The sequence below is a fragment of the Leucoraja erinacea genome, chromosome 5 (genome assembly GCF_028641065.1).
Source record: "Leucoraja erinacea ecotype New England chromosome 5, Leri_hhj_1, whole genome shotgun sequence".
NCBI lineage: Eukaryota > Metazoa > Chordata > Chondrichthyes > Rajiformes > Rajidae > Leucoraja > Leucoraja erinaceus.
In genome coordinates, this window is record NC_073381.1 from 56,046,262 (window position 1) to 56,072,923 (window position 26,662).

General features: G+C 42.1%; 1 protein-coding gene across 1 annotated transcript in view; it reads right to left on the reverse strand.

Annotated features, from left to right (window-relative positions):
• Positions 1-26,662, reverse strand: part of trmt11 (tRNA methyltransferase 11 homolog) — a 78,877-nt gene that overhangs the window by 31,354 nt on the left and 20,861 nt on the right. The window contains exons 7-11 of the mRNA XM_055635658.1: positions 25,189-25,345; positions 21,422-21,502; positions 15,591-15,755; positions 13,356-13,428; positions 8,268-8,399 (exon numbers count right to left, since the gene is read on the reverse strand). Coding sequence (XP_055491633.1) covers positions 8,268-8,399; positions 13,356-13,428; positions 15,591-15,755; positions 21,422-21,502; positions 25,189-25,345 — 608 coding nt within the window. The remainder of the gene's footprint in view (positions 1-8,267; positions 8,400-13,355; positions 13,429-15,590; positions 15,756-21,421; positions 21,503-25,188; positions 25,346-26,662) is intronic.

A 26,662-nucleotide genomic window follows, 5' to 3' on the forward strand; every position in this document is an offset into this window, starting at 1 on the left:
GTATTGTTCTGGTTGCCACACTATAAAAAGAGTGCAGATAATGTTCTCAGGGAAGGGAGGTGCAGCAGAATTTAAACACCCTAGTGCTCATGTGGGATTACAAAGAAGTATGAAATTGTTTTCTGGAAGTACCTAAATTCTGATTCAGGGACAGTTTTCCAGATTATGGGACAGTTTCGTCCCAGCTGTTATCAGGCAAATTAACCATCCTACCAACAACTAGAGAGCAGTCCTGAACTACTATCTACCTCACTAGACCCTTGGACTATCTTTAATCGGACTGTACTGGACTTTATCTTGCATTAAACATCATTCACGTTATTCCCTTTATCACGTTTCTGTACACTGTGGATGGCTCGATTGCAATCATGTATTGTCTTTCCGCTGACTGGTTAGCACACAACAAAAGCTTTTCACTGTACGAGATAATAAACTAAACTCAAAGGCCTATTTCCACGCTGTATCTCTAAGGTGATCACAGCCAAGAAATAATGTAATAATATGTTCACTCTACTTTAGAAAATAAACAAGTCTCATCACATTATAGTAACATTTGTGGAGTTAGACCAGCGTTCAAAGCAGTTCTTTAATGATAAACATCAAGGCCATAGTGCATAGTAAGGGTTGCAGAATCAATTCTCAGTTCATAAATAAGTGAAATTACTTTGCTGCAGGGAGAGGAATAAAGAAAATACAATATATGATCCCATCCCACTATAATTTATCTACATGTGTAGATATACATGTTATTTAGACTTACACACTGCAATCCCCAAACATTAACAGGAAAAAGGACCAGGGCAGCCATATGACTGATGATATTTTTTCTTGTACAACAATGAAGCAGCTGATCAGTTATGGCACTTAAAATACACATAATCTTTGAACCTACAGAACACATTGTACCACAAAGATTTACTCTGTGCACTATCTGTAATTAAATCATAACTATAATATTTGTAAATCAGTTTCCATCAGCATCTTGCAGAGAAGATTTACAAGAATGTTGCCAGGACTCGAGGGGGCTGAGCTATAGGGAAAGATTGGGCAAGCGAGGATTCTATTCTTTGGAGCACAGGAGGAAGGGGTGATTTTATATAGCTGTTTAAAATCAGTGGGGAATTGATAGGATGAATGCCCAGCGCCTTCACCCAGGGTAAGGGAAGTAAGAACTAGTAGAGAACATAGGTTTAAATACTTCATAGGAATCTGTGAGGCAACTTTTCCACTCAGAGGGTGGTGGGTAGTTAGATGAGGCAGGTCCAATAACAATATTTAAAAAAAACATGAACAGGTGCATTGATAGGAATCATTCAGAGGGCTATGGTTTAAATGTGGGCAAATTGGACTAATTTACAGTGCCCTCCATAATGTTTGGGACAAAGACCCATCATTTATTTATTTCTCTTTGTACTCCACAATTTGAGATTTGTAATAGGAAAAAAAAGTCACATGTGGTTAAATTGTGGCACATTGTGGCACATTGTCAGATTTTAACAAAGGCCATTTTTATACATTTTGGTTTCACCATGTAGAAATTACAGAAGTGTTTATACATAGTCCCTCCATTTCAGAGCACCATAAAGTTTGGGACACAGCAATGTCATGTAAATGAGAGTAGTCATGTTTAATATTTTGTTACATATCCTTTGCATGCAATGACTGCTTGAAGTCTGCAATTTCTTCACCTGACTCCTGAAGAATGTTTCTGATCTGTCGGACGGGTGTTTGGGTTTTTTTTCTTTATTATACAGAGAATTCTTCTGTCGTCAGCTGTGGAGATCTTCCTTGGCCTGCCAGTCCCTTTGCGATTAGTAAGCTCACCGGTACTCTCTTTCTTCTTAATGATGTTCCAAACAGTTGATTTTGGTAAGCCTAAGGTTTGGCTGATGAAAGTGTAGGTGCTGAGAGCTCTCTTATACCTGCAGTAACGAGGCAATTAAACACACCTGAGCAATTACCAATACATGTGAAGCCATGTGTCCCAAACATTGTGGTGCACTGAAATGGAGGGACTTGTATAGACACTGCTGTAATTTCTACATGGTGAAATCAAATTGAAAAAAATGGCCTTTATTAAAATCTGACAATGTGCACTTTAACCACATGTGATTTTTTTTATTTTCATGGACATCACCATGGACATCATCAGACAGTGGTTATTGATTTTTTTTATTTTCATGGACATCTCCAGTTGCTGGGTGTCTTCTCTGGTGAAGCTCTGTCAGGCCTGTATTGCAGCCACCTTTAGCTTACGCTCTTCAGCATATAAAAGGCATGCTCAATTGGGTTCAGATTGGGTGATTGACTTGGCCACTCAAGAATTGACCATTTTTTAGCTTCGAAAAACTCCTTTGTTGCTTTAGCAGTATGTTAGGGATCATAAGAAAGAATGGACCGCAGGCCAGTGAGTTTTGAGGCATTTGTTTGAACTATAGCAAATCGGATGTGTCTATACACTTCAGAATTCATTATGCTATTACCATCAGCAGTTATATCATCAATGAAGATAAGTGAGCCAGTACCTTTAGCAGCCATACATGCCCAGGCCATAACACTTTTTGTTACCATGTTTCACACCTGAGGTGGTATGCTTTGGATCTTGGGCAATGTTCCTGGTCTCCTCCAAACTTTGCTCTTGCCCATCATTGAATTCTGAATAGTCTTTCGTTTCATTTCTGTCAAAAAGACCTTTTTCCACTGAACTGTGGTTGCTCTTTGAAGTCTTTCTTGACACTGTTACCCGGCCATCCCATTTTTGCACCTAACCAGTGGTTTGTATCTTGCAGTGTAGCCTCTGAATTTCTGTTCATGAAGCCTTCGACAGACAGTGGTTATTGACAAATCCACACCTGACTCCTGAAGAATGTTTCTGATCTGTCGGACAGGTGTTTGGGTTTTTTTTTTATTACAGAGAGAATTCTTCTGTCATCAGCTGTGGTCTTCCTTGGCCTGCCAGTCCCTTTGCGATTAGTAATCTCACCAGTGTTCTCTTTCTTCTTAATGATGTTCCAAACAGTTGATTTTGGTAAGCCTAAGGTTTGGCTGATGTCTCTAACAGTTTTATTGTTGTTTCTCAGTCTCATAATGGCTTCTTTGACTTTCATTGGCACAATTTTGGTCCTCATGTTGATAAACAGTAATAAAAGTTTCCAAAGGTGTTGGAAAGACTGGAGGAAAGACTAAGTGCTGAGAGCTCTCTTATACCTGCAGTAACAAGGCAATTAAACACACCTGAGCAATTACCAATACCTGTGAAGCCATGTGTCCCAAACATTGTGGTGCACTGAAATGGGGGGACTTGGTATAAACACTGCTGGAATTTCTATCTGGTGAAATCAAAATGAAAAAAATGGCCTTTATTAAAATCTGACAATGTGCACTTTAACCACATGTGATTTTTTTTATTTTACAAATCTCAAATTGTGGAGTCTTTAATCTTTAAATGCTGGGGGGCACTGTAGATGGTCCTGTTTCTGCACTGTAAGTCTCTATGACTCTATCTTGAGCAACTTTCCTCTTAAGGTCCGCAGGTCTTATAGATTGTGAGGCTGATTCACCTTAAATGTGTATGGGAACAAGCACACAACAATTAAAGATCTGGAGGCTCTATAAATATACTTGTATTGTACTTGTATTATATAATATTTTGGTTATACCACTCATTGTATTTTCTGATGTAGCTGAATTATTGGCTTACAGCACCCCCACCTGGAATTATTTAACAAACGCACACAATTTGAAAGATTGAGAGTAATCATTGCCCTTGTGAGAGATGCCTCAGTCAATGCAGATGCACAGAATCTCCACCCGCCTGTCTTGTCAGGCGCTACCAAGCATATTTGTAGAAAGGTCTGTGGTTCCCACATTGGATTAATCAATGTCCACAGAAGCCACAAAACTGAATTGGAAGCATGTCATTCTCAGTCTTGAGGACTTCCTAAAAAAAATCACACAAAAATAGATACAAACAGTAGCTTCAAATGACTGGAGGTATAGAGAAACCAAAGTAGCTACAGATATGGTAGCCAATAAAAACAATAATTAAAAAAATATATATAAGGAACACAAATACTAAAACAAAAAGTTGGAGGTAAATGTTTATATGCAATCAGGATACAGAGCTAAATCAATTCTTTTTGGGCAACCCTAGCATAAGTATTACAAAGACAGCCACACTGATATGTATGATGAAACATCAGTAAGTTACTAGTTTATATTCATAAGAACAGATATGCTCAAGGTATACAAGAAGAACAAAAAAAGACTGGTGAGGAAAAATTATCAAATGTTAATTTACTAGTTATTGAATAAATTGCAGAAGTACCAAACTCAGTTAGAACTGTGATTACTCAGTTTCCATGAACCAGAATTAATATCTGAGCACACGCTCAAATGTTGCCAAAATTTATATTTTAGAATGCCTGATATTGTAAGACTCAAAGTGATGATGCCATATTAATAATATGTGGCCTCCTCGGTTTCCAAAAAAAGTGTGCAGATAACTTCCTGATTGTGGATAAACCATTTTTAAAATGGAGATTTTAAATGGAACTCTCTTCATGTTTCCTTAGGCAGGTGGAAAAATATGTAAGCCTTATGGCCCTGTCTCACGGTGCGAGTCCACCCACAAGTGATCCCGAGTGAAATAAAAAAATCACACTCATGGTTGTCTACGACATTCCAAGTTTATGTTCACGAGTTTAAACGAGTTCCCACGTGTATGTCTAAGTTTGCCGTTTACTTCTCATTTCTGCAATGTACCAAGTTCCTCTCCCGAGTTACTCTTGAGCCAACTGTAAATGAAGGTCAAAGTATCAAATAGAGGAGCTGGACAGCATCTCATACAGTAAGTATATTCTGATTCAGTATTGAAAGTAATTCAATTTCAGAACTTAAAAAAACTAGGCAGGATCTCGGCCCTGCATTCCCTGCCATTGTGCAGCAAGGAGGCGATGGCGAAGCAACAGTGTTAAAGAAGACAGCTCCATCCTGCGGCTTTTTAAAGGTAGAATTCAGCGCGGCCGCATCTATTGACATGACCTACAAAGGGAAAATGCGCACCGTCCATGCCAGAGCTAGGCTGGGATCATTCTCTGCTCTCATCTTTCTCTGTCTGTGCATTAGCAGGGGATACCTCGCTGGGGCACAAGACCTCTTCCGCCTGCCCCTTGCAGCCATCAACTTGTTTGTTCTTTTGGTGCGCCTCATCTGCCCTGCTCCCATCCCAGCCCTGCCCCAGCTCTCTGCCCCATTCTCATGGAAATATCGCTTCCGCCGCTGTAACGAGGAGGGGTCCGGCTGGCTGGCTTGGTGGGTGGGCAGGGAGGGGGAGTGGGTACAAACCACCAAATCCATTCTCAAAAGTCGGGCAGAGCCGTGTAGAACTCATGTTTCTCTCTGCTTCATATATGTGGGAATTCCCTCAGTATGGTCACTCAGCGGGACAGGCAGCATCTCTGGAGAGAAAGAATGGGTGACGGGATGACCTTTCCAAAATTCTGCTGCGTCTTTGTGTTATTCCAGCACCGTGTGTTCACTTTTTGTCAACCAGCATCTGCCCTTTCTCGTGTGAGACATTATTGTATTCGTCACTCCCTTAAGTTTCCCAGGGGGTCGGGACGGGACTGGAGTTGGGAGGGAAAGGTGGGGGGGGGGGATGGGCGTCAGCCATCAGAGTCAATAATCATCTGCCACAATGCGAGAGAGATCATGCACTATTGTAGGTCTCCTTTGCACGTCGGGTGTTTCTGTCTTTCTCCATCTCATTGTTGGCCCTGTCTGTCGCCACCCCCACCCCCACCCCTCTGCTTCCCGGCCATGTGCGTGACACCCCTTCCTTCCTCTCTCCAGCTCCCCGCCCATTGCACCGGGCACGGGGGCTTTGCACCATCTTCACATTGGCGACGCCAGCAGGTCAATGCCAGTTGCGCTGGGGCAGGTGCTCGGGGGCTCTCTCCCAGCATGGCCCCGGAACGCGGGGGGGGATGGCAGTCAGCGGGCACAACGGCTCTGCCTCACCATGGGCCGCCGCCAACCAAACCACCCGTCCACGTCCACACTCTCGGTAGAACAGGAGCCGAGACTGGAAACTGTACCGCCCTTGCCCCCTCCCTCTGCAACTGCAAACAACCCCACTCTCCTGCTCACCTAACCCGCCCATCCCTTCTCTCTGGGTATTGAAGGCGCTTCTGGTCTGCAGTGTGCAATAGTCACCAAAATACACTACATCTTTAGAAAGAAAAAATACAAAACATGTCAATCCCATTGGATAGGCCTTAGTTATGGTACTGTACAACCCAGCCTGGCCGTGCCGTCCAAGTTGGCATCTTGGGGTAGTCCTATTTGCCGGCATGTGGCCCATAGCCCTCTAAACCGTTCCCATCCATTTATCTGTCGTTAATAACCTCAAAAAAATTCCTGCTTCAGTTTCCTGGGTCCAACTCAGAGAGAAGTCTTCCCCCTTTCCAGGGTTAAACGCTCCTACATTATGAAGTCCTTGACAGTGAACCATGGGCAATCAATACCAAAGTGTCTGCCCACACAGTCAGTACATTTGTCTCCCGTACTAAGTCACCCCAACCCCCCCTCCCCCCTCCTTTCTCCCCCACCCTCCCTCCTCCCTCCCCCCCCCACCTTTCCCTCCCAACTCCAGTACCATCCCGACACACTGGGAAACTGAAGGGAGCGACAATCAACTGCCATGGATACAAATCATGTCATACACAAGAAAGGGCAGATGCTGGTTGACAAAAAGTGAACACACGGTGCTGGAGTAATCCCGTCACCCATTCCTTCACTCCAGAGAACTCATGGGCTACTACGTTCTTACAACGAGTTTAAATGTTTCAAATTTTAACTTCAAGAGTAAATTTGACTTGTGGAAATCTTTAAACATGTTTAAAGTTTTTCAAGAGTTAACAAGTTTCCCAGGTACCTGCCGTTAGCACCACGAGTCGCTAAGTTGCGTCCAAGAGTTCCGACTTTCCCGCTACGTTAAGTGTACTTGATTACCACTAGTAATTACTACTATTAATTTGTTTTAAACTCGGGGTCACTCATGGGTCGACTCGCACCGTGAGACAGGGGTTTTACAAGTTCACATTTTGTATGTAACACTGTCAAGTGATTGGTATTTCTCTCTACACAATTAAACACAGTTGGATACGTAACTTTAAATATTGTGTGGCTCTTTGACGATTACTTCAGCCAGATATTTATGATAATGCATGCTGTACCCATGCAAATGCTGAGTAAATTCTTGGCCTGAAGTTTATTTTTGTAGCTTTATTGACGCATTTAATCCCAAAATAAGTAATGCTACAGATAACAACAAAAAAATGAAATAGAGGATACCTCAGAACTATTACATAATACGATAAAAAGCATTAAATGTGAGTGAACTAATTACCTTAACCCACCAGTTATTCAGCTAAAGAATATATTTATCATGGGGCTGACTCTAACCGAGCATTAGTAACACTTGAGCAAAGATTGATGTCTTTGAGCAGTAACATTTACAGCTTAAAGGTCTTTTATTAAAGATTTAAGGTAAATTTCAAGCTATGAAATCACATCTTTTCTTTCTACTTTTGGTGCATGTTTGGCTTCAAAAGTAAATTTGAATGTATTTATACATGCAAACAAATGAGGCTAGTTTGCACACTGCAACACATGCAACAAACACAAGAAGATAACATCCTAAAGCTATTACGCAAGAAAGATTAACTGCCTAATATTATTTTAATGTTAGAATATTATTCAAAGCTTTAGGATGGTATCTTCGTTTGTGCTTGTTGCATGTGTTGCAGTGTGCAAATTACCTTCATTTGTTTGCATGTCCGACCGCTGGCCTGCGGCCTATAACATCGTAAAGCCGCGGTCTCCCATAAGAAAGTGGACGATTCAGGAACTCCAAGCGGAGCGTGTGTTCCGTCCGTCCCGACATCGGAGTTTCGATCATCCCGGCAAGTTAAATTATGTTAAATTCTATTGTGTATTGTGCAATTTTTGATTGGATGGCTGCATGGTAACTCAAATTTCACTGTACCTTAATTGGTGACAAAAAATGTGAACTTGAACTTGATGCAAACAAATAATTTAATTGTATCTTGTTTAGATGACAATAAGCTAACCTGAATCTGATACGATGAAGATAGAATAATATTAAAATATGCAAAAACCAATTCATTAAACATAAAATAGTTGACTCAGATCAGATTATTTTTTACAGGTTTCAGTAAGTGCAAAAATAAGTTGATATATACTCAAGTTTATATACAGGTAGCCAGTAAACTAGACGTCCATTCATGACCAGGTTCTCTGCAGCCAGGTTCAGCAGGTCAATAAAAATATCACTCAGGTGATAATTCATGGAGACTGGGACATGACTTTCAATACTGAAAGACAAAAAAAAACATTTCAAATAATCATTCTTCAGATAACATACAAATTTTTATTCACAAATGCAAGAATCACTAATTTGATTCTTTTATCTACTACATTCTAATTTTTTCACCAGTTTTGCAGATATTATTCAAATAAATAAATCTAGTTCATGACATTTAAATACCATATTATCGCCTCAGCTATCTATTGCACAGTTATGAAGAGTAAAAATGCAAGTAATGTGATGTTGTTTGTGGGAAAAAAATAAACAGAAGACAAACAAGCAATTGAAAAAATCCTTCAATACTGTAAAAACCTCAACTATTTAGTCATTTATCTGCGTCTACAGATTAAATGTCAACAGGAAAGTAAACAGTCCTGTAAAGTTGCAAATGCTGCAAGCAAATTCCTGCGTCAAGCTCAACATCAGGATTCCATACAGCTGAACGGTAACAATTTGGGAAGTTGACAGTACTGAAACCGAGGGCGTGTATGCGGCAATAGTTAGAACATGCAGGTCTGGTTTTACCAGCATCTATCTGGAAAAGATGTAGACCTTTGAGCGTGGAAACAGGCCGTTCGACAAACTGTGTCCACGCCAACCAGTGATCACTCCGTAGCTCTATCCTACACACTTTTACCAAAGATGTACAAACATGTACATCTTTGGAGTGTGGGAGGAATCTGGAGCACCTGGAGAAAACCCACGCGGTCACAGGGAGAACGTACAATCTCCATACAGACAGCACCCGTAGTCAGGATCGAACCCGGGTCTCCGGCGTTGTATGGCAGCAACTCTATCACCATGCCACCATGCTGCCCGTTTGAACGGCTCTTGTTTTTTTACATATATGCATAGGTTTCATATTGTACCTTTCTTAAAAATCTTTTCTATTTCATGATAATGACATAAACATCTTTTACTACTGTACCAATTAATCGACATAGAAACGTAGAAAATAGGTGCAGGAGTAGGCCATTCGGCCCTTCGAGCCTGCACCGCCATTCAATATGATCATGGCTGATCATCCAACTCAGTATCCCATTCCTGCCTTCTCTCCATATCCCCTGATCCCTTTAGCCACAAGGGCCACATCTAACTCCCTCTTAAATATAGCCAATGAACTGGCCTCAACTACTTTCTGTTGTAGAGAATTCCACAGATTCACCACTCTCTGGGTAAAAAAATGATTTTCTCATCTCGGTCCTAAAAGACTTCCCCCCTATCCTTAAACCGTGACCCTTTGTTCTGGACTTCCCCAACATCGGGAATAATCTTCCTGCATCTAGCCTGTCCAACCCCTTTAGAATTTTGTTCGTTTCTATAAGATCCCCCCTCAATCTACTAAATTCTAGCGAGTACAAGTACAACTTGAAAGGAAATTATCAATACATTGAAAAAACTTCATGCATTGGATAGGGTGTTGGAATTAAGATTACTCAAAAATGTTTACATTTTTCGGAGTAGTTGAATTGGTTAAAGAAAGTCAGAATTTTTCATCCTAAGTAGAAAACTAAGTATTTCTGTTTAAAAACAATACAATTAGGAAGATAATTACAATCGAAAACAAGCCAATTGTTTCTCAGTTAATTCCAGAATTATCTCACCACTATTATATAAATAAATCTGTATTGATCAATCTTTCTGATGATCATGATGATCAGCCATGATCATATTGAATGGCGGTGCAGGCTCGAAGGGCCGAATGGCCTACTCCTGCACCTATTTTCTATGTTTCTATGTTTCTAGGAAACGACCTTTGGCACCAAGGCTACTTTTTTCTCCTTTTTTAGTCATAGGGTCCTACAGCGTGGAAATAGGCCTCATCGGCCCAACTTGTCCACGCCGGCCAACATGTCCCATCTACATCAGTCCCACCTGCCCGCACTTGGTCCATATTCCTGTAAATCTGTCCTATCCATGTACCTAAGTGGGACAGGCAGTGTCTCAGAATAGAAGGAATGGGTGACGTTTCAGTCTGAAGAAGGGTCTCGACCTGAAATATCACCCATTCCTTCTATCCAGAGATGCTACCTGTCCTGCTGAAGTTACTGTAGCATTTTGTGTTAATCTTCGGTGTAAACTAGCATCTGCAGTTCCTTCCTACACTATCCATGTACCTGTCTAATTGTTCCTTAAACATTGCAATAGTACCTGCCTCAACTACCTCCTCCGGCAGCTCGTTCCACACATCTACCACCCTTTGCATGAAAAAGCTACCCCTCAGGTTCCTATTAAATCTTTGCCCCCTCACCATAGACCTATGTGCTCTGGTTCTCGATTCCCCTACTCTAGGCAAGAGACTCTGTGCATCTACCCGATCTATTCCTCTCTTGAATTTGTACACCTCTATAAGATCACCCCTGATCCTCCTATGCTCCAAGGAATAGGACTCCCAGCCTGCTTAACCTCTCACTCTAGTCATGGCAAATCTTCTCAACACCCTTTCCAGCTTGACAACAGCATTCCTATTCTTTCCAACGTCACCCATTCCTTTTCTCCAGAGATGCTGCACGTCCCGCTGAGTTACTCCTGCATTTTGTGTCTATCTTTCCTATAACAAGGTGCCTAAAAATGAACACAATACTCTAAATGTGGCCTCACCAACATCTTATACAACTGTAATATGACCTCCCAACTTCTATACTTAATGCTCCGACTGATGAAGGCCAATGCGCCAAAAGCCTTTTTGACCAACCCATGTACCTGTAATGCCACTCTCAATGAACTATGTACCTGTACACCTAGATCCTTCTGCTTTACAATGAGCCCTACCATTCACTGTGAAGGTTCTGCCCATGCTAGTGCTCCGAAAATGCAACACCACACATTTCTCTGTATTAAATTCCATCAACTGTTACTCAACCCACCTGCCATACCGATCAAGATCCTTCTGCAATTTTTGACAACCATCTTCACTATCTGCAATACCACCCACTTTTGTGTCATCCACAAACTTGCTAACCATGCCATGTACGTTCTATTGATATAGATGCCAAACAGAAATGGCCCAGCACCAAACCACTAGTCACACCACTAGTCACAGACCTCCAACCTGAAAAGCAACTTCCCACCATCACCCTCTGCTTCCATCCATGAAGCCAACTTTTCTTGCAAAGTTTGAATTGACCCAAAACAAAAGTGCAGATTCCTCCAATCCTTCTTCAGTATGGAGACTTCACCCATTTAGGAACACTCTCTGTACTAGCTTCAGCACCTGAATGTCTCCCTCAATGCACTAACCAGAACATGCATCTGATTCCAATCGTGGTTCTGCCAGTGCACTTTGGGTTATGCATGAAACTCTTGCTTATTGGCTACAGAATGTTATTATATATTTTGCTGATTCCTTTTCTCCAGTACCCAGAAACATTGCAATCCACAGAGCACACTGAATTTTAATTTTCACCACTTTCAACATTTCAACACTTTCAAGGTTTGCCCATTTCATCAAATGAAAAGAATGATAAACCTGAATTCGTAAATTACAGATTAGTTCTTAGCTCCCTTCCCAGAGTCAAAGGCACAAAGAAATAAGATCTACGAAATAAGAGTGCCATCTGGTGGTTCAAGTTAACAAGACAAAAATAACTGCAAAAAAAATGTTAATGCTGCATTCGGAAGTCAAAGAAGAAACGATCCAGGAAAAAAGTTACTCTCTAAAGTTTATTTAACATCAAGCCATCCAGAATTTCACCCAAAACTTGTATTTACAGGTGGCCTAGAGGCTTCTGCTGACCGTTATTTAAGTCAAAGGCTGTATAACACAATATTACAGTGAGAAAGGGAGGTTAATAATGCAGCACAAGGAGCCGAAACCTCCTTTTGATCACTGGAAGCACAAATTATTTTTCTGGCCACAGTTTAGTTTAGTTTAGTTTATTGTCGCATGTACCAAGGTACAGTGAAAAGCTTTTGTTCCATGCTAATCAGTCAGCAGAAATACAAAAAATGATTACAATCAAGCCATTTACAGTGTATAGCAGGTTACACAAAAAAGCTGGAGAAACTCAGCGGGTGCAGCAGCATCTATGGAGCGAAGGAAATAGGCAACGTTTCGGGCCGAAACCAAGGGTTTCGGCCCGAAACGTTGCCTATTTCCTTCGCTCCATAGATGCTGCTGCACCCGCTGAGTTTCTCCAGCTTTTTTGTGTAACCTTCGATTCTCCAGCATCTGCAGTTCCCTCTTAAATACAGTGTATAGCATATCTGCCAACATTTGAAAATGAAAAATCTTACTGTGAGTGCACGTGTTGCCGAAGGCGCTTGCCCATTACGGGTGGGGTCCAGGGGCCCGCCTTAGCTCCTGGATATTGTTTTTTTAAGTAGTTTACCGATATCGCGATATATTCAGAGCTGCCTAGTTTTGTCAGAACATTTCAGTATTCTAGTACCTGAAAATTGGTATTTTGCTGAGGAAATCAGTATTTTTAAGCGGTGCATTTTGCTGACATTTTTCTGTTTTTAATGTGCGGTCATACCCATGTAAGAGTACAAGAATGCACAACTTGTTTACTCTGTATTTGTAATATGGTTTATTGTGTATTATATGTCATAGCTGCTTTCTTGCATTTATCCAGAAGTTTATCATTGAAAGTCATTTGGCAGCAATGTATCCCCAGGCCATGGGGAAATGTTGCTACCAAATGACTTTCAATGATAAACTTCTGTAAAATACTGGAGTACATAATGCCAAAGCTTCTTTTTAATCTCTGAAGATGGCAATAGCTCACTTTATAATTTACATTACTCAGCAGCCAAGACGAATATATACCAAATTAATACATCATTGAGACTGCTAGCTGATTTTCCAAGAAGCACAGTTACAAGAGGTTTTCTAAAGTGATTTTGAAGCCTTAAATATTTTTTAAATCTTTGGTCTGTTAATAGTGGCATAAAGTTTTAAGACACAAATAGCAATTGTATTTCAAGATCCATAAATGTTTAATTTAAATTTTAAACTTACTATTCCTCTGCTGATTTTATAACTCCTTTCTGTGATCCTGTTTTCCGTGTAGATTCCCTTACACCATACGGAGCTTTAAAACAAAAAAAGTCCCTTGTCATCAAAGAGGATCTGTAACTTCATACTTTTAACAATGAAGGAAGTTAACTCTGCTTTATTCTATGGTCAATTGTGAGACAAAAACAAATTCAACCGTCCTTTGGTGTCTGGACCTATTTAAAACCTCATCGTGTGCAGTTTAATCACAATAGAAAGTGACCTATTCCTTCTTTCCACTGATGCAGCCTGTCCCGCTGAGTTACTCAAGCATTTTGTGCCTGTCTACAACAAAACTAAACCTATATACAGCAAATTGTCTGTGGTAACTTTGCAAATAATAATAGGTGAAAAACATGTAGAAGAAACATAATGTAACTTTTCGAAGGATTATGTGCGGCCCTTTTAGATTTTTTACTCCATGCTGCACTGTATGCATTGCTTTTATCCATAACAATGGTAATGTAAAAAATGCCCTGTAAGGAAATGTCACGGCCAAATTCAAAATAAGACACAAAATGCTGCTGTAACTCAGTGGGGAAGGCAGCATCTCTGGAGAACATGGATAGCTGATGTTTTGGGTCAGACCCTTCTTCAGACTGATTGTAGTAAGGGGGTGAAAGCTGGAAGAGAGGCAAGGACGAGACAAAGCCTGGCAAGTGGATCGGTGGATACAGGTGAGGGGGGATTGATCGGCATATAGTCATAAAGTATGACCATAACCAGCGTGATGAAGTGTGTAGGAAAGAACTGCAGATGCTGGTTTAAAATGCTGGAGTAGCTTAGCGGGCAGCATCTCTGGAGAGAAGGAATGGGTGACATCAATAAGAAATACTGCCTGAGATGCTGCCTGTCCTGCTGAGTTACTCCAGCATATTGTGTCTATCTTCGATTTAAACCAGCATCTGCAGTTCTTTCATACACATCTGCAGTTCCGTCTTCCTTCTTATATAGAGGCACAACATTAGCCACACTCCAGTCTTCTGACACCTCATCCATGTCTAATGATGATTCATATTTCTCATCCGGGTTCCTACTACTTCTTCTCTAGCTTCCCACATTGTCCACGGATATATCCAATCAGATCCTTCGTATGCCTTAGGACTTCCAGCACCACTTTAACCACAAAACGTGCTGTCCTTCAGACATCACCATTGACTGTTCCAAGTATCCCAGCCTTAATGTCTTTCTCCACAGTAAAAACGGAGGAAAAATATTAATTGATGACCCTACCCATTTCCTGCGGTCCCGTACAGAGATGACCATTTGGTTTTGAGGCAACATATTCTCTCTCTAGTTGCCCTCATTCCCTGAGTGTAATTATAAAATATTTTTGATTTTTCTTAAGATTATCTGCCAGGGCTATCTCCTGCCCTCTTTTTGCCCTGATTTGCTACTTAGATATGCTTCTCAAATCCTGAAATTCATTCAGGGATGCAATCGATCATAGCTGCCTATACCTATCGCATGCTTCCTTCTGTTTTCTGACCAGAGCCTCAATTTCTCTCATCATTCCGGCTTCCTTACTCCCACCTGCCTTGCCATTCAAAATAAGACACATTGCCCTTTACTCTAACCAATGACCACCCTTTGCCTTTGTCCACCCATTTCCCAATCAAAGCCTCCCTCACCTGTATCGACCTATCACTCGCCAGACTGGAGTCAAGGAAAGAGCGTTCACGTCGCGGCCCTGTTTCTACCAATCTTTCCACCACTACGCACAAGCACAAGAAGCGCAAGGCAGACACCATTGTATGCAGATGCCCAGAAACGTGATCAGCTCTGGCTGAACAACTTCTAATTTTGTGTGTGGATTTGATAAGAAGACTCGCCAGACTATGCCATGTTCCCACTTTTCTTCCCCTACGGCAGTTTACAGTCCCGCCCCAAAACAGCAGCTATCCACTTTCTCCAGAGATGCTGCCTGACCCTCTGAGTTATCCCAGCACTTTGTGTCCCTTTTTATAAAACAGCATCAGAAGTTCCTTAAGCCTACGAGGATAAATTCAAAACTGGCTCAAGCACAAATGCAGTACTGCCTCTACCACAATTTAACACTCTGTTGAGCAAGATTGTGGGACACCAGTAAGAAATGTAAAAGATTGGTTTTAGAAACAAGGGACTGAAGATGCTCGTAACTTGGCTGTTTTTGGTACACAAAATTTCAATTAAAATATAATTTCTTCAACATCAACTTACGATCAGTAATGATTGCATCAAAAAAATTGGCCTTCCTCAATATATTTTTTGACGCGTCTGAAACTAGTACATCAATATAGAATTGCTCCAAGCCATACTGCCTAAGGTTAGCACGAATGTTCTCATCTGGTCCTCTCCATTTCTGGTCCTTCCTACTGGCCTTGCCTGCAGAATTAAAGAATAACTATATTAATCAATACCAAAATCCATTTTAGTCAAGGCAACCCTTAATCTTCTAAATTACTAACAGATTTGAAGTTGCTTTTAAAATTTGTTTTTAATCCATTTTATCTTCACTTTACACATTCTAGTTATGTTGTTTCATTGTTTCTATGCTGCTGCTTCCAGTTTTATATTTCACTAGACTAAGTGGGACCCCTTGGGGGTGTGGGGGAAGGGGGGGGGGGGCCGTGGTGGAGGGGGAATGTGGGAAGGGGGGAGGGGGGGGAAGTGGGGGAGGGGGGGGGGTGGGGGGGGTGTGGGGATGGGGGGTGGGGATGGGGGGGGAGTAGGGGGGGGGGGTAGGGATGGGGGGAAGTGGGGAAGGGGGGAAGTGGGGGAAGGGGGTGTGTGGGGAAAGGGGGTGGGGGAAGGGGGGGTGGGGGAAGGGGGGGTGGGGGGAAGGGGGGGTTGTGGGGAAGGGGGGGTGGGGGGTGGGGGGGGGTGGGGGGGGGAAAGAGGGGGATGGGGGGGGAAAAAGGGGGGATGGGGGGCACTCGCATTCTGCTCACCCCGCACCTTCAGCTTTCGGCCTGACGCAGGAGATCCCGGTCCCACTCTGGCTTCACTCAGAGGCTTCCGGTTCAACTCATCAGCTTCCGCTGACTCCCCGCGAGCTGCTCAACACACTGCGCCCCTTCAGCTTTTTATTCTCCTTGCCACGTTATTGACAGCGGGTTCCGGAAGGGGCGGATTTTACGATTTTTAAACCTTCTTTCGTAGCTTTTGTACTATTTTAGTTACTAATAGTAACATTTGTACTATTTTATCGATCGAAACGAAATGTATTTAACTTGCAGCAGAGGAGAATGGTGAGTAAGGTGGCGAAAAATCGTTTTTGCGCAAAGTTAATTACAACGCGGACCGGAAGTGGTCAAGATGGGAGTTTTAGTAATAGTATAGATAGATAGATGATAGACTATTGTTTCTCATTTGTTATTTCCATCATTTAATTTTCCTCTCTTTAATCCTACGGAGGGAATTTTCCAGCCTTCACCCACCACCTGCCCTCTAATGAGGTGACATGTTGCTGATTTTAAAGCATTCAATTAAGCTCAAGAATTCATAAACAATTTTTGGTCAGGTATATCACAGGTAAATGCATTGGGTAATCTTTCATATTTGGCAGTTTAGCATCAAACAGTGATAAATTAAAGGTTTTCAAATAATTTTGTATCTTTCAACTCTTGCCCCTTTGATCTAATTACCACAACTTTTAGCCATGCCTCTCCCCTTATTTCTTTCCAGCAGAAATGTACATTAACAGCTTTTTCTTTTCTCAGGCACCATTCTACATTATCACTACCATCCTCAAAGGCAATTCGACATTCATCCTCTGCAATTGCTATAAAATCTCTGATATTTAAAACACATCCTTGTCTCCAAGTTGAAACATAGAAACATAGAAAACAGATGCAGGCCTGTCGAACCAGCACCGCCATTCAATATGATCATGGCTGATCATCTAAAATCAGTACCCCATTCCAGTTTTTTTCCCCATTTCCCTTGATTCCTTTAGCCCCAAGAGCTAAATCTAACTCTCTCTTGAAAACATCCAGTGAATTGGCCTCCACTGCCTTTTGTGGCAGAGAATTCCACAGATTTACAACTGGGTGAAAAAGTGTTTCCTCATCTCAGTCCTCAATGGCCTACCCCTTATTCTTAAACTGTGACCCCTAGTTCTGGACTCCCCAACATCGGGAACATTTTTCTTGCATCTAGCCTATCCAATCCCTTAAGAATTTTATATGTTTCTATAAGATTCCCTCTCATCCTTCTAAATTCAAGTGAACAATTATCCTACTTGATATAAAAGGCTGAATACACAAGAACACACAAAATTAGGAGCAGGAGTAGGCCATTAAGCCCCTCAAACCTGTCCTGCCATTCAGTATGATCATGGCTAATCCATGATGGCCTCAACGCCTCTGCTGTGCCATGTTCCCATAACCTACAATTCCTCAATCTTTGAAATAGTTTTTATCTCCAACCTAAATGCATCTAATAGTCTGGCCTTCATCACCCCCAGTGGCAGATAATTCCAGAGATGTAATATCTGCTGAGAGAAGAAATTGAGTTTTGATAACCAGCCCCTTCTTTTGTAGCTGTGTCCCCTTGTTTGACTTTGCCTCTAGTGACAACATATCAACATTTACTCTTTCAAACAGCCTTAGGATCTTATATGTTTGAATAACCTGACATTCTTTTAAACTTCACAGACCCAAGCTGTTTAGCCTCCCTTGATAGGCCAATCTTTACTTTAGTTTACTTTTGAGATACAGCATGGAAACAGGCTCTTCGGCTCACTGAGTCCATGCCAACCAGCAATCAACCCGCACACACTAACACTATCCTGCATACTAGGGAGAATTTAACAATTTACGGACGCCAATTAACCTACAAACTTGTACATCATTGGGGTGTGGGAAGAAACCGGAGCACCCAGAGGAAACACACTCCATACAGACAGCACCATCAATCAGGATCGAACCCAGGCCTCTGCCGCAGTATGTTAGCAACTCTGCCGCTGTGCCAATGTGCAGCAAAATCTTGTCATCCCAGGAATGAAGTAATAACATTTTCAGGAAAGTACAGAAAAAAAATAAATCTGGGGGAACTTAATGAGAAAGAAGGTGGAATTGTGTGGGTTTGTGACATTGTAAAGTGCAGTATAAACTATTAAACTGGTCCCCATGGATTTATCAAATACCAAAGTTTTCAGGAGTTAACAACTAGTCTATATGATGAGATAACAAAAGAGACCCAAGATATAGACAGAACACCTTGTAATCAAAGCACTGAGAAATGTAGAGCCTTGACTGCCAATGCAGTAACAGACCACAAAAACACAACAGTGAGAATAGACAATAGACAATACGTGCAGGAATAGGCCATTCGGCCCTTCGAGCCAGCACTGCCATTCAATGTGATCATGGCTGATCATCCACAATCACTACCCCATTCCTGCCTTCTCCCCACAGTCCCTGACTCCACTATCTTTAAGAGCCCTATCTAGCTCTCTCTTGAAAGTATCCAGAGAACCGGCCTCCACCGCCCTCTGAGGCAGAGAATTCCACACTCACATCTCTTTGTGCGAAAAAGTGTTTCCTCATCTCCGTTCTAAACGGCTTACCCCTTTTTCTTAAACTGTGGACCCTGGTCTGGACTCCTCCAACATCGGGAACATGTTTCCTGCCTCTGGCGTGTCCAAATCCTTAATAATCTTATATGTTTCAATATGATCCCCTCTCATCCTTCTAAACTCAAGAGTATACAGCCCAGCCGCTCCATTCTCTCAGCATATGACAGTCCCGCCATCCCGGGAATTAACCTTGTAAACCTACACTGCACTCCCTCAATAACAAGAATGTCCTTCCTCAAATTAGGGAACCAAAACTGCACACAATACTCCAGGTGTGGTCTCACTAGGGCCTATACAACTGCAAAAGGACCTCTTTGCTCCTATACCAACATGCCATTCGCTTTCTTCACTGCCTGCTGTACCTACATGCTTACTTCCATTGACTGATGACCAAGGATCCCCAGATCCCGTTGTACTTCCCCTTTTCCCAACTTGACACAATTTAGATAATAATCTGCCTTCCTGTTTTTGCTACCAAAGTGGATAACCTTTCATTTATCCACATTAAACTGCATCTGCCATCTCCCCCAACTTGTCCAAGTCACCCTGCATACTCATAGCATCCTCCTCACAGTTCACACTGCCACCCAGCTTTGTGTCATCTGCAAATTTACTAATGTTACTTTGAATCCCTTCATCTAAATCAATGATGTATATTGTAAATAGCTGTGGTCCCAGCACCGAGCCTTGCAGTACCCCACTAGTCACTGCCTGCATTCTGAAAGGAACCCGTTAATCCCTACTCTTTGTTTCCTGTCTGTCAACCAGTTTTCTATCCATGTCAGCACTCTACCCACAATACCTTGTGCCCTAATTTTGCCCACTAATCTCCTATGTGGGACCTTATCAAATGTTTTCTGAAAGTCCAGGTACACTACATCCACTGGCTCTCCCTTGTCCATTTTCCTTGTTACATCCTCAAAAAATTCCAGAAGATTAGTCAAGCATGATTTCCCCTTCATAAATCCATGCCGACTCGGACCGATCCTGTTACTGCTATCCAAATGTGCCGCTACTACATCTTTTATAATTGACTCCAGCATCTTCCCCACCCCCGATGTCAGGCTAACTGGCCTTTAATTCCATGTTTTCTCTCTCCCGCCTTTCTTAAAATGTGGGATAACATGAGCTACCCTCCATTCCACAGGAACTGATCCTGAATCTATAGAACATTGGAAAATAATCACCAATGCATCCACAATTTCTAGAGCCACTTCCTTAAGTATCATGGGATGCAGACCATCAGGCCCTGGGGATTTATCAGCCTTCAGTCCCATCAGCCTACCCAACACCATTTCCTGCCTAATGTGGATTTCCTTCAGTTCCTCCGTTACCCCAGTACCTCTGGCTACTTCATCAGGAAGATTGTTTGTGTCATCCTTAGTGAAGACGGATCCAAAGTGCCTGTTCAACTCTTCTGCCATTTCCTTGTTCCCCATAATAAATCACCTTTTTCAGTCTTCAAGGAACCTGCCTTTTCCTCTTCACATACCTAAAGAACCTTTTACTATCCTCCTTTATATTCTTGGCTAGCTTACCTTCGTACCTCATCTTTTCTCATCATTCATTATATGAATGACCAGATAATCTGTTCATGGTGTGAGCATGCAATTGATATTTGGAGGGTGGTTTCTGTAACGTCACTGGACCTTTAATCGGAGGTCTGGATTGATTAAAAATCCACAACATCTGGACAATATATATATAAATATAATTGGAACACATATCTACTATCCAACGTAATGACAAAATCATAGATTTTTTACAAAGAAAAATATCCGAATTACTAATATTCTTTTGAGAAGGAAAAATGCTACTTGTATCTGATCTGGCCAACTGTGAATCAAACCCACAGAAATGCGATAGACTTTTAAATGTCCTTTGAAACTGCTCTGTAAATTACTAAGGCTAGTGGCTAGTGCCCTTTTGGAACAGGTTGGCTTAACCAATACTGCTTCAACCTGTGTGAAGGAAGACATCAGAAATCTTTTCTCTTGTGGATTGTGCTGTGGACTGTTACCACCAAGGGCCATGTAAATGGGATCCCAACACGACAGCACCTTCAGGAGTACTGCTCGACATAGGTGCTGCACTGAAGAGCATACAAGTTTGTAGCTTAGAGGTAAGGAAAGTACAATTGAACCAAGCCTTCTCCAAACCTCATCAAACTGCCTGTTAATTTATCTCCATCTAAGTCCCTATCCATTATACTTTATGGACTGCCCTGGGCTTTCATTTAAATGTTGAAGGCACACATTAATTAGCTTTTGTGATTCTTTGCTTAGACCATAATTATCCAATTTAAAAATTAACTCACTTGACTTGTCAACAGGAGAAAAGATAATCAAGTTTTTTTTCAGTAAATCACAAATTTGCCAGGCAGATTTATCTTGTTTTTATAAGAAAGATAAGAGTAAATATAGATTACATGTGCAAGTATAACCAATGCTTAAAAATTGAAATTTCTTACCACGTCCATGAATAATGTTGTAGTCAATATCTGCCCCGCAGACAAATGCTCCAAAATGTGCACAAGCAACAAGAAGACTGCCTAGAGGAAACAAAGTGTGACTATGTAACATGAGTTGCTGCAATAGAATATTAGACTGGCCAAAAAAGAACATTATACTCAGCCAGTCTGTCCACCTTCCACTGCGGCAGCGCGACTCACCCGTTGCAGCGGCCCCTACAGCCTGTCTGTCTTTTTTTTATTTTTTGTCTAGTTAAATGTAGTGCTGGTGTTTTTTTAATACTGGTTTTAAATGTGTATATGTGGGGGGCGGGGGAAACTGTTTAAAATCTCTTCCCTGTCCGGGAGACCCGACCTTTTCCCTGTCGGGTCTCCGTCTCCGTTGTCGTTGGGGCCTAGCACCGTGGAGCGGCCTCCAACCTGAACGACGCGGGGACTCGGGAGACTGCGGAGCTGCGGACTACTCACCATCGTGGGGCTGGCCGGCCTTGGAGCGTGGGGAGCGGTGGAGACTTGCTGCTGCAACTCGACTCCTGGGGCTCAGAGGCTCCAGCAACGCAGCCGCAGGTCCGGTGGACTGGGACATCGGGAGCTCGCGGGTCCGGGGGGGAGAGACCACTTTCCGGAGCTCCCGCAACGCGACTTCTCCAGCCCGTGTCGCGGGGTTGGAACGTCCCGGAGCGGGGACGTACATCGCCCGGCACGGCTTCATGGCTGTGGGACATTCCAGCGCCCGCCAGGGGCTCCAACTGTGTGACATTTAGACCGGGAGCAGGGTCGTAAATCGCCCGGCACGGCCTAAAATGGCTGTGGGACTTATCATCGCCTGCCTGGGGCTTGGACATCGGGAGAGAAATGGAGAACAGGGGAGAGAAAAGACTTTGCCTTCCATCACAGTGGTTTCACTGTGATGGATGTTTGTATGAATTAAATTGTGTGTATGTCTGTAGAAATTGTCTTTGTTTGTCTTGAGCCTCACTGAGGCTGAAATGACAATAAATGGTATTGTATTGTATTGTATTGTGAAGGAATTCAGAAAGACTGTCACAAGGTCATGAGTTATAGGAGCAGAATTAGGTCATTCGGCCCATCAAGTCTACTCCGCCATTCAATCATGGCTGATCTATCTTCCCCTCTTAACCCCTTTCTCCTGCCTTCTCCCCATAACCCCCGACTAATCAAGAATCTATCTCTGCCTTAAAAATATCAATTAATCTGGCCTCCACAGCCCACTGTGACAAAGAATTCCACAATGCTGAGGTTGGAGGGATGTACATCGCATGCAGGTTGAGGAATTGAATTTAACTTAGCATCACCTTCAGCATGGACATTGTTGGCCAGATGGTCTGTTCTGAGCTGTTCTGTTCTATGTTCCGAGGAATAACACGCAAGCTCTACGCAGACACCATTGGAGGTTAGTTTTGATCCCAGATTGCTAGGCCTATGAAGCCACTAACTGAGGCATCAATTTCCTGCTATCAAAAACATGACATTTCCTTAAAATCAGAAACTGCTGTTAATATTCAGCAGATTAGGCATATTTGTTTGAAGTAGAAATAGAGTTGATGTTCAAATGAAGATCCTTTATCAGAATTGGGAAAGTAGTAGAAGTTTGATTTAAGTTGCAGAGAGAGTGATGGAAGGTGGGTCGGGCAAAAGGTAAGGGGCCACAATTGCCATGGTGATCAGATGTGAATAGATTAAAAGGAGGGAGGGAGAATACACAGAGGATCATGTAAAAGCTGTGTAGTGCAGATCAGAGCTGTGGGGAAATGCCAGTATAACCACAAGAAATGACACATTTTATCCCTTTCACATCAACAAGCAACACAAACAGAGACTTAGACAGTCCTTTCAGGTGAGGCATCTATTCACTTACAGTTCCTCTAATCTAATACCTAGTTAACTAAACCCTTATGGCACTCCCTCACGCAGCCAGAGGAGATGCAATGCCGGCTCTTTTACCTCATTACTCCTCACCATCCTCCGATCCACTGTCCTTTCCAGGTGAAGCAGCAATGCCCTTGAACGTCTACCAGATTGGGTGATTGGTTCACAGATTACCTTTACTCTGTCTGCAGGGGCAAGTATGTCTGCCCAGTTGCTGGCCACTTTAATCCTCCACCCTGATCCCACTCTGACCAGTTTATCTGTGGCTTTGCGTATTATTCCAATAAGGCCTAATGTAACTTTGAGACAGCACCACGTTTGCCATCTGGACAGCCTTTGGGACTCAATATCAAATTCAACAATTTATATAACTCACTTTCTCTAGTTGTACCAAAACTACCCAGTTCAATTTTATCCATGTACATGGGTAACCTAAAGCATGGTTAGGAAATTTATAGAGGGATATGGGCCTAATGGGGGCAAATGGGACTACCTTAGAAGCGGCACCCTGGTCGGCGTGGAGGAGTTGGGCCGAAGGGCCTACTTCTGTCGTGTATGACTCTATGATTCTACATGTAATGTATCACGTTAAGTTTTCTATCTTCAAGTAGAGGTAACATTGTGTATTGACAGGGGTAGTGCAGTAGATCATTATCATCAATGTTTTATTATTATTATTAATGTTTAGTGTTTTCTGAGTCATTCGTAACTGTCACTGTATGTCATGTTGTTACTTATGGGCGGAGCACCAAGGCAAATTCCTTGTATGTGAATATTTGGCCAATAAACTTACTTACTTACTTATTTAGATGTGCACTTTCAATGATTTCAGTATAAATTTAAAAAAGTTCTAAATGAGGGACTGGTTCAAAAGCTTTGCCCATTGTGATCCAGGGTTTTGGTCAATTGTCTTGGCAATAGGAGATAGAGGATTATGGTAGACTGGAGGCCTGCAGCAAGTGGTGTTATGTAGGGACTGGTTCTGAGACCCCTGCTTTTTGTCATATACATAAATAAATCAAATAATACAGATACAGGCGGCATGATTAGCATATTCACAGATAGCAGGGAGATTTCTGGAGTTGTTGATAGTGTTGAATGTGAAGGGTTGTCTTAGGCTGCAGAATGATAATGCTGTGTTGGTAAATTGGACTGAGAAATGGCTAGTCATGTTTGATCGAGATAAATGTGAGGATCCACTTTAATAAATATGAAATAAGGATACTTACGACATACAGTGTGTGTGTGTGTGGTGTGTGTGTTTTGGTCAATTGTGTGTGAGGATGTGTGTGTGTGGTGTGTGTGTGTGTGTCATATACATAAATGTGATGTGTGCATATTCACAGTGTGTGTGGAGTGTGTGTGTGTGTGTGTGTGTGTGTGTGTGTGTGTGTGTGTGTGTGTGTGTGTGTGATCCACTTTAATGTATGTGTAGGACATGTGTGTGTGTGTGTGTGTGTGTGTGTGTGTGTGTGTGTGTGTGTGTGTGTGTGTGTGTGTGTGTGTGTGTGTGTGTGTGTGTGTGTGTGTGTGTGTCTCTCTTTCTGTCAAAGTCAACCATTTTCAGATTTTTTTAGGTTTGATTGGTTGGAAGCTACAGCATGGAAACAGATTATTCGGCCCTCCAACTCTATGCCGACCTTCGATCACCCATTCACACTAATTCTGTGTTATCCCACTTTCACATTCACTCCCTACACACTAGGAGCAATTTACAGGGGCTTCACAAGCTCACATGTATTTGGGATTGCAGTGTGATTTTGAATGATTGTGAATGTTAAATGTATTCCATAACAGAGACAGCTTTGGGAGATAATCTGTGCTGTGCTACATTGGCTAATGTCAGGAGCTGGTCTCAGTGGTGGTTTCCTCCTTACCTGTTCCCACAAATGGATCAAATACCAAGTCGTTGGCTCCTGCTTTGGCATGATTTGCTATTAGAAAGGAAAGACCGGCATCCATGCTGGTATTACCAATGAAGTGACGCTTCTTCACACTATACAAGTTGATTAGCTCCCTTTGACCATCAGCAATCTAAATAGGAAACAGAATGACCATTAATTTATTAATTCTCCAACCTTATTTTAAGGATACACTATTTTTTCTCTTCCTGATCAAATTCAATGAGGATGGTTTATGACTTGATGGGGAACCTGTAGGCCACGATGTGTAGGAAGGAACTACAGATGACGGTTTACACCAAAAATAGACACAAAAAGATGGAGCAATTCAGCGGGTCAGGTAGCATCTCTGGAGATAAGGAATAGGTGGCATTTCGGGTCAAGATCTGAAGAAGGGTCCCAATCCGAATCATCACCTATTCCTTTTCTCCAGAAGTGCTGCCTGACCCGCTGAGTTACTCCAGCTTTCTGTGTATATCTGCAGGTCATGGTGTTCCAATTCACCTGTGGACCTTGTCCTTATTGGGGAAGACACTGCAGCCTTGCGAGATGCTGGCAGATAGTCCAATGAGTATCGTTTTGTACATTGGAAGTAATGCAGATATGGTGCTCTATCATGGCGAAAATAAATGGTTAGGGTTGATTCCAATTGTTCTGTCTGCATGGTATTGAGTACTTAAATGTTGTTGGTGTTGTACTCATTTAGGCGTGGAGATTGGATGGTGGAAAGTTTTTGGAGTGTCAGGAGATGAGTTATTTGCTCTATGATAGCCAACCTCTGGTCTGCCTTTTTAACCACTCTATTCATGTGGTTGATCCCAGTTGCCATGTCAATGGTAATTTTAATGACAGTGCACAAGGTAACATTAATAATATTGGTGAACATCGAGGGCAACTGGTTAGACTCTAAAACCTAAATAATTGGCAAATAATCAATGTTATGGTGTTTTAGGAATTGTCACCAAGATACTGCAGATAACAACACCCAGGCTCTTTACTAGTGTCATACAGTAAATTTTACATTCACCTGAGAAGGTATCAGTTTAATCTCTTCCAAAAGACTGCACTTCAACCTGTGCAACTCGCTCTTTGAAGAGTATTTGGAGTGTTAACATAGATTTCTGTGCTCAAATCTCTGGAGAGTAACTTGAACCTACAACCTACGGACTCAGAGTGGGGGGCTGCTATCAAATGGAACACAACCAACCACACATGTACCTAGGATGGCATATACTGAAGATTCAATATTCACATGCATAACTTCCACCATAAGTTACCGTGAGAATCCTGGATAGCTCCCATTCCGTTTAGGTATAGAGGCCAATGAAATAATCCTTCTGCCAGTTTGCTTGACCGACTAATTTACCACCGATCGATTAAATATTTGACATTTTCTGGTTTCTGACAGTTAGTTTATTTCCACAAGAATATAGTTTAAAATTTTTAATAT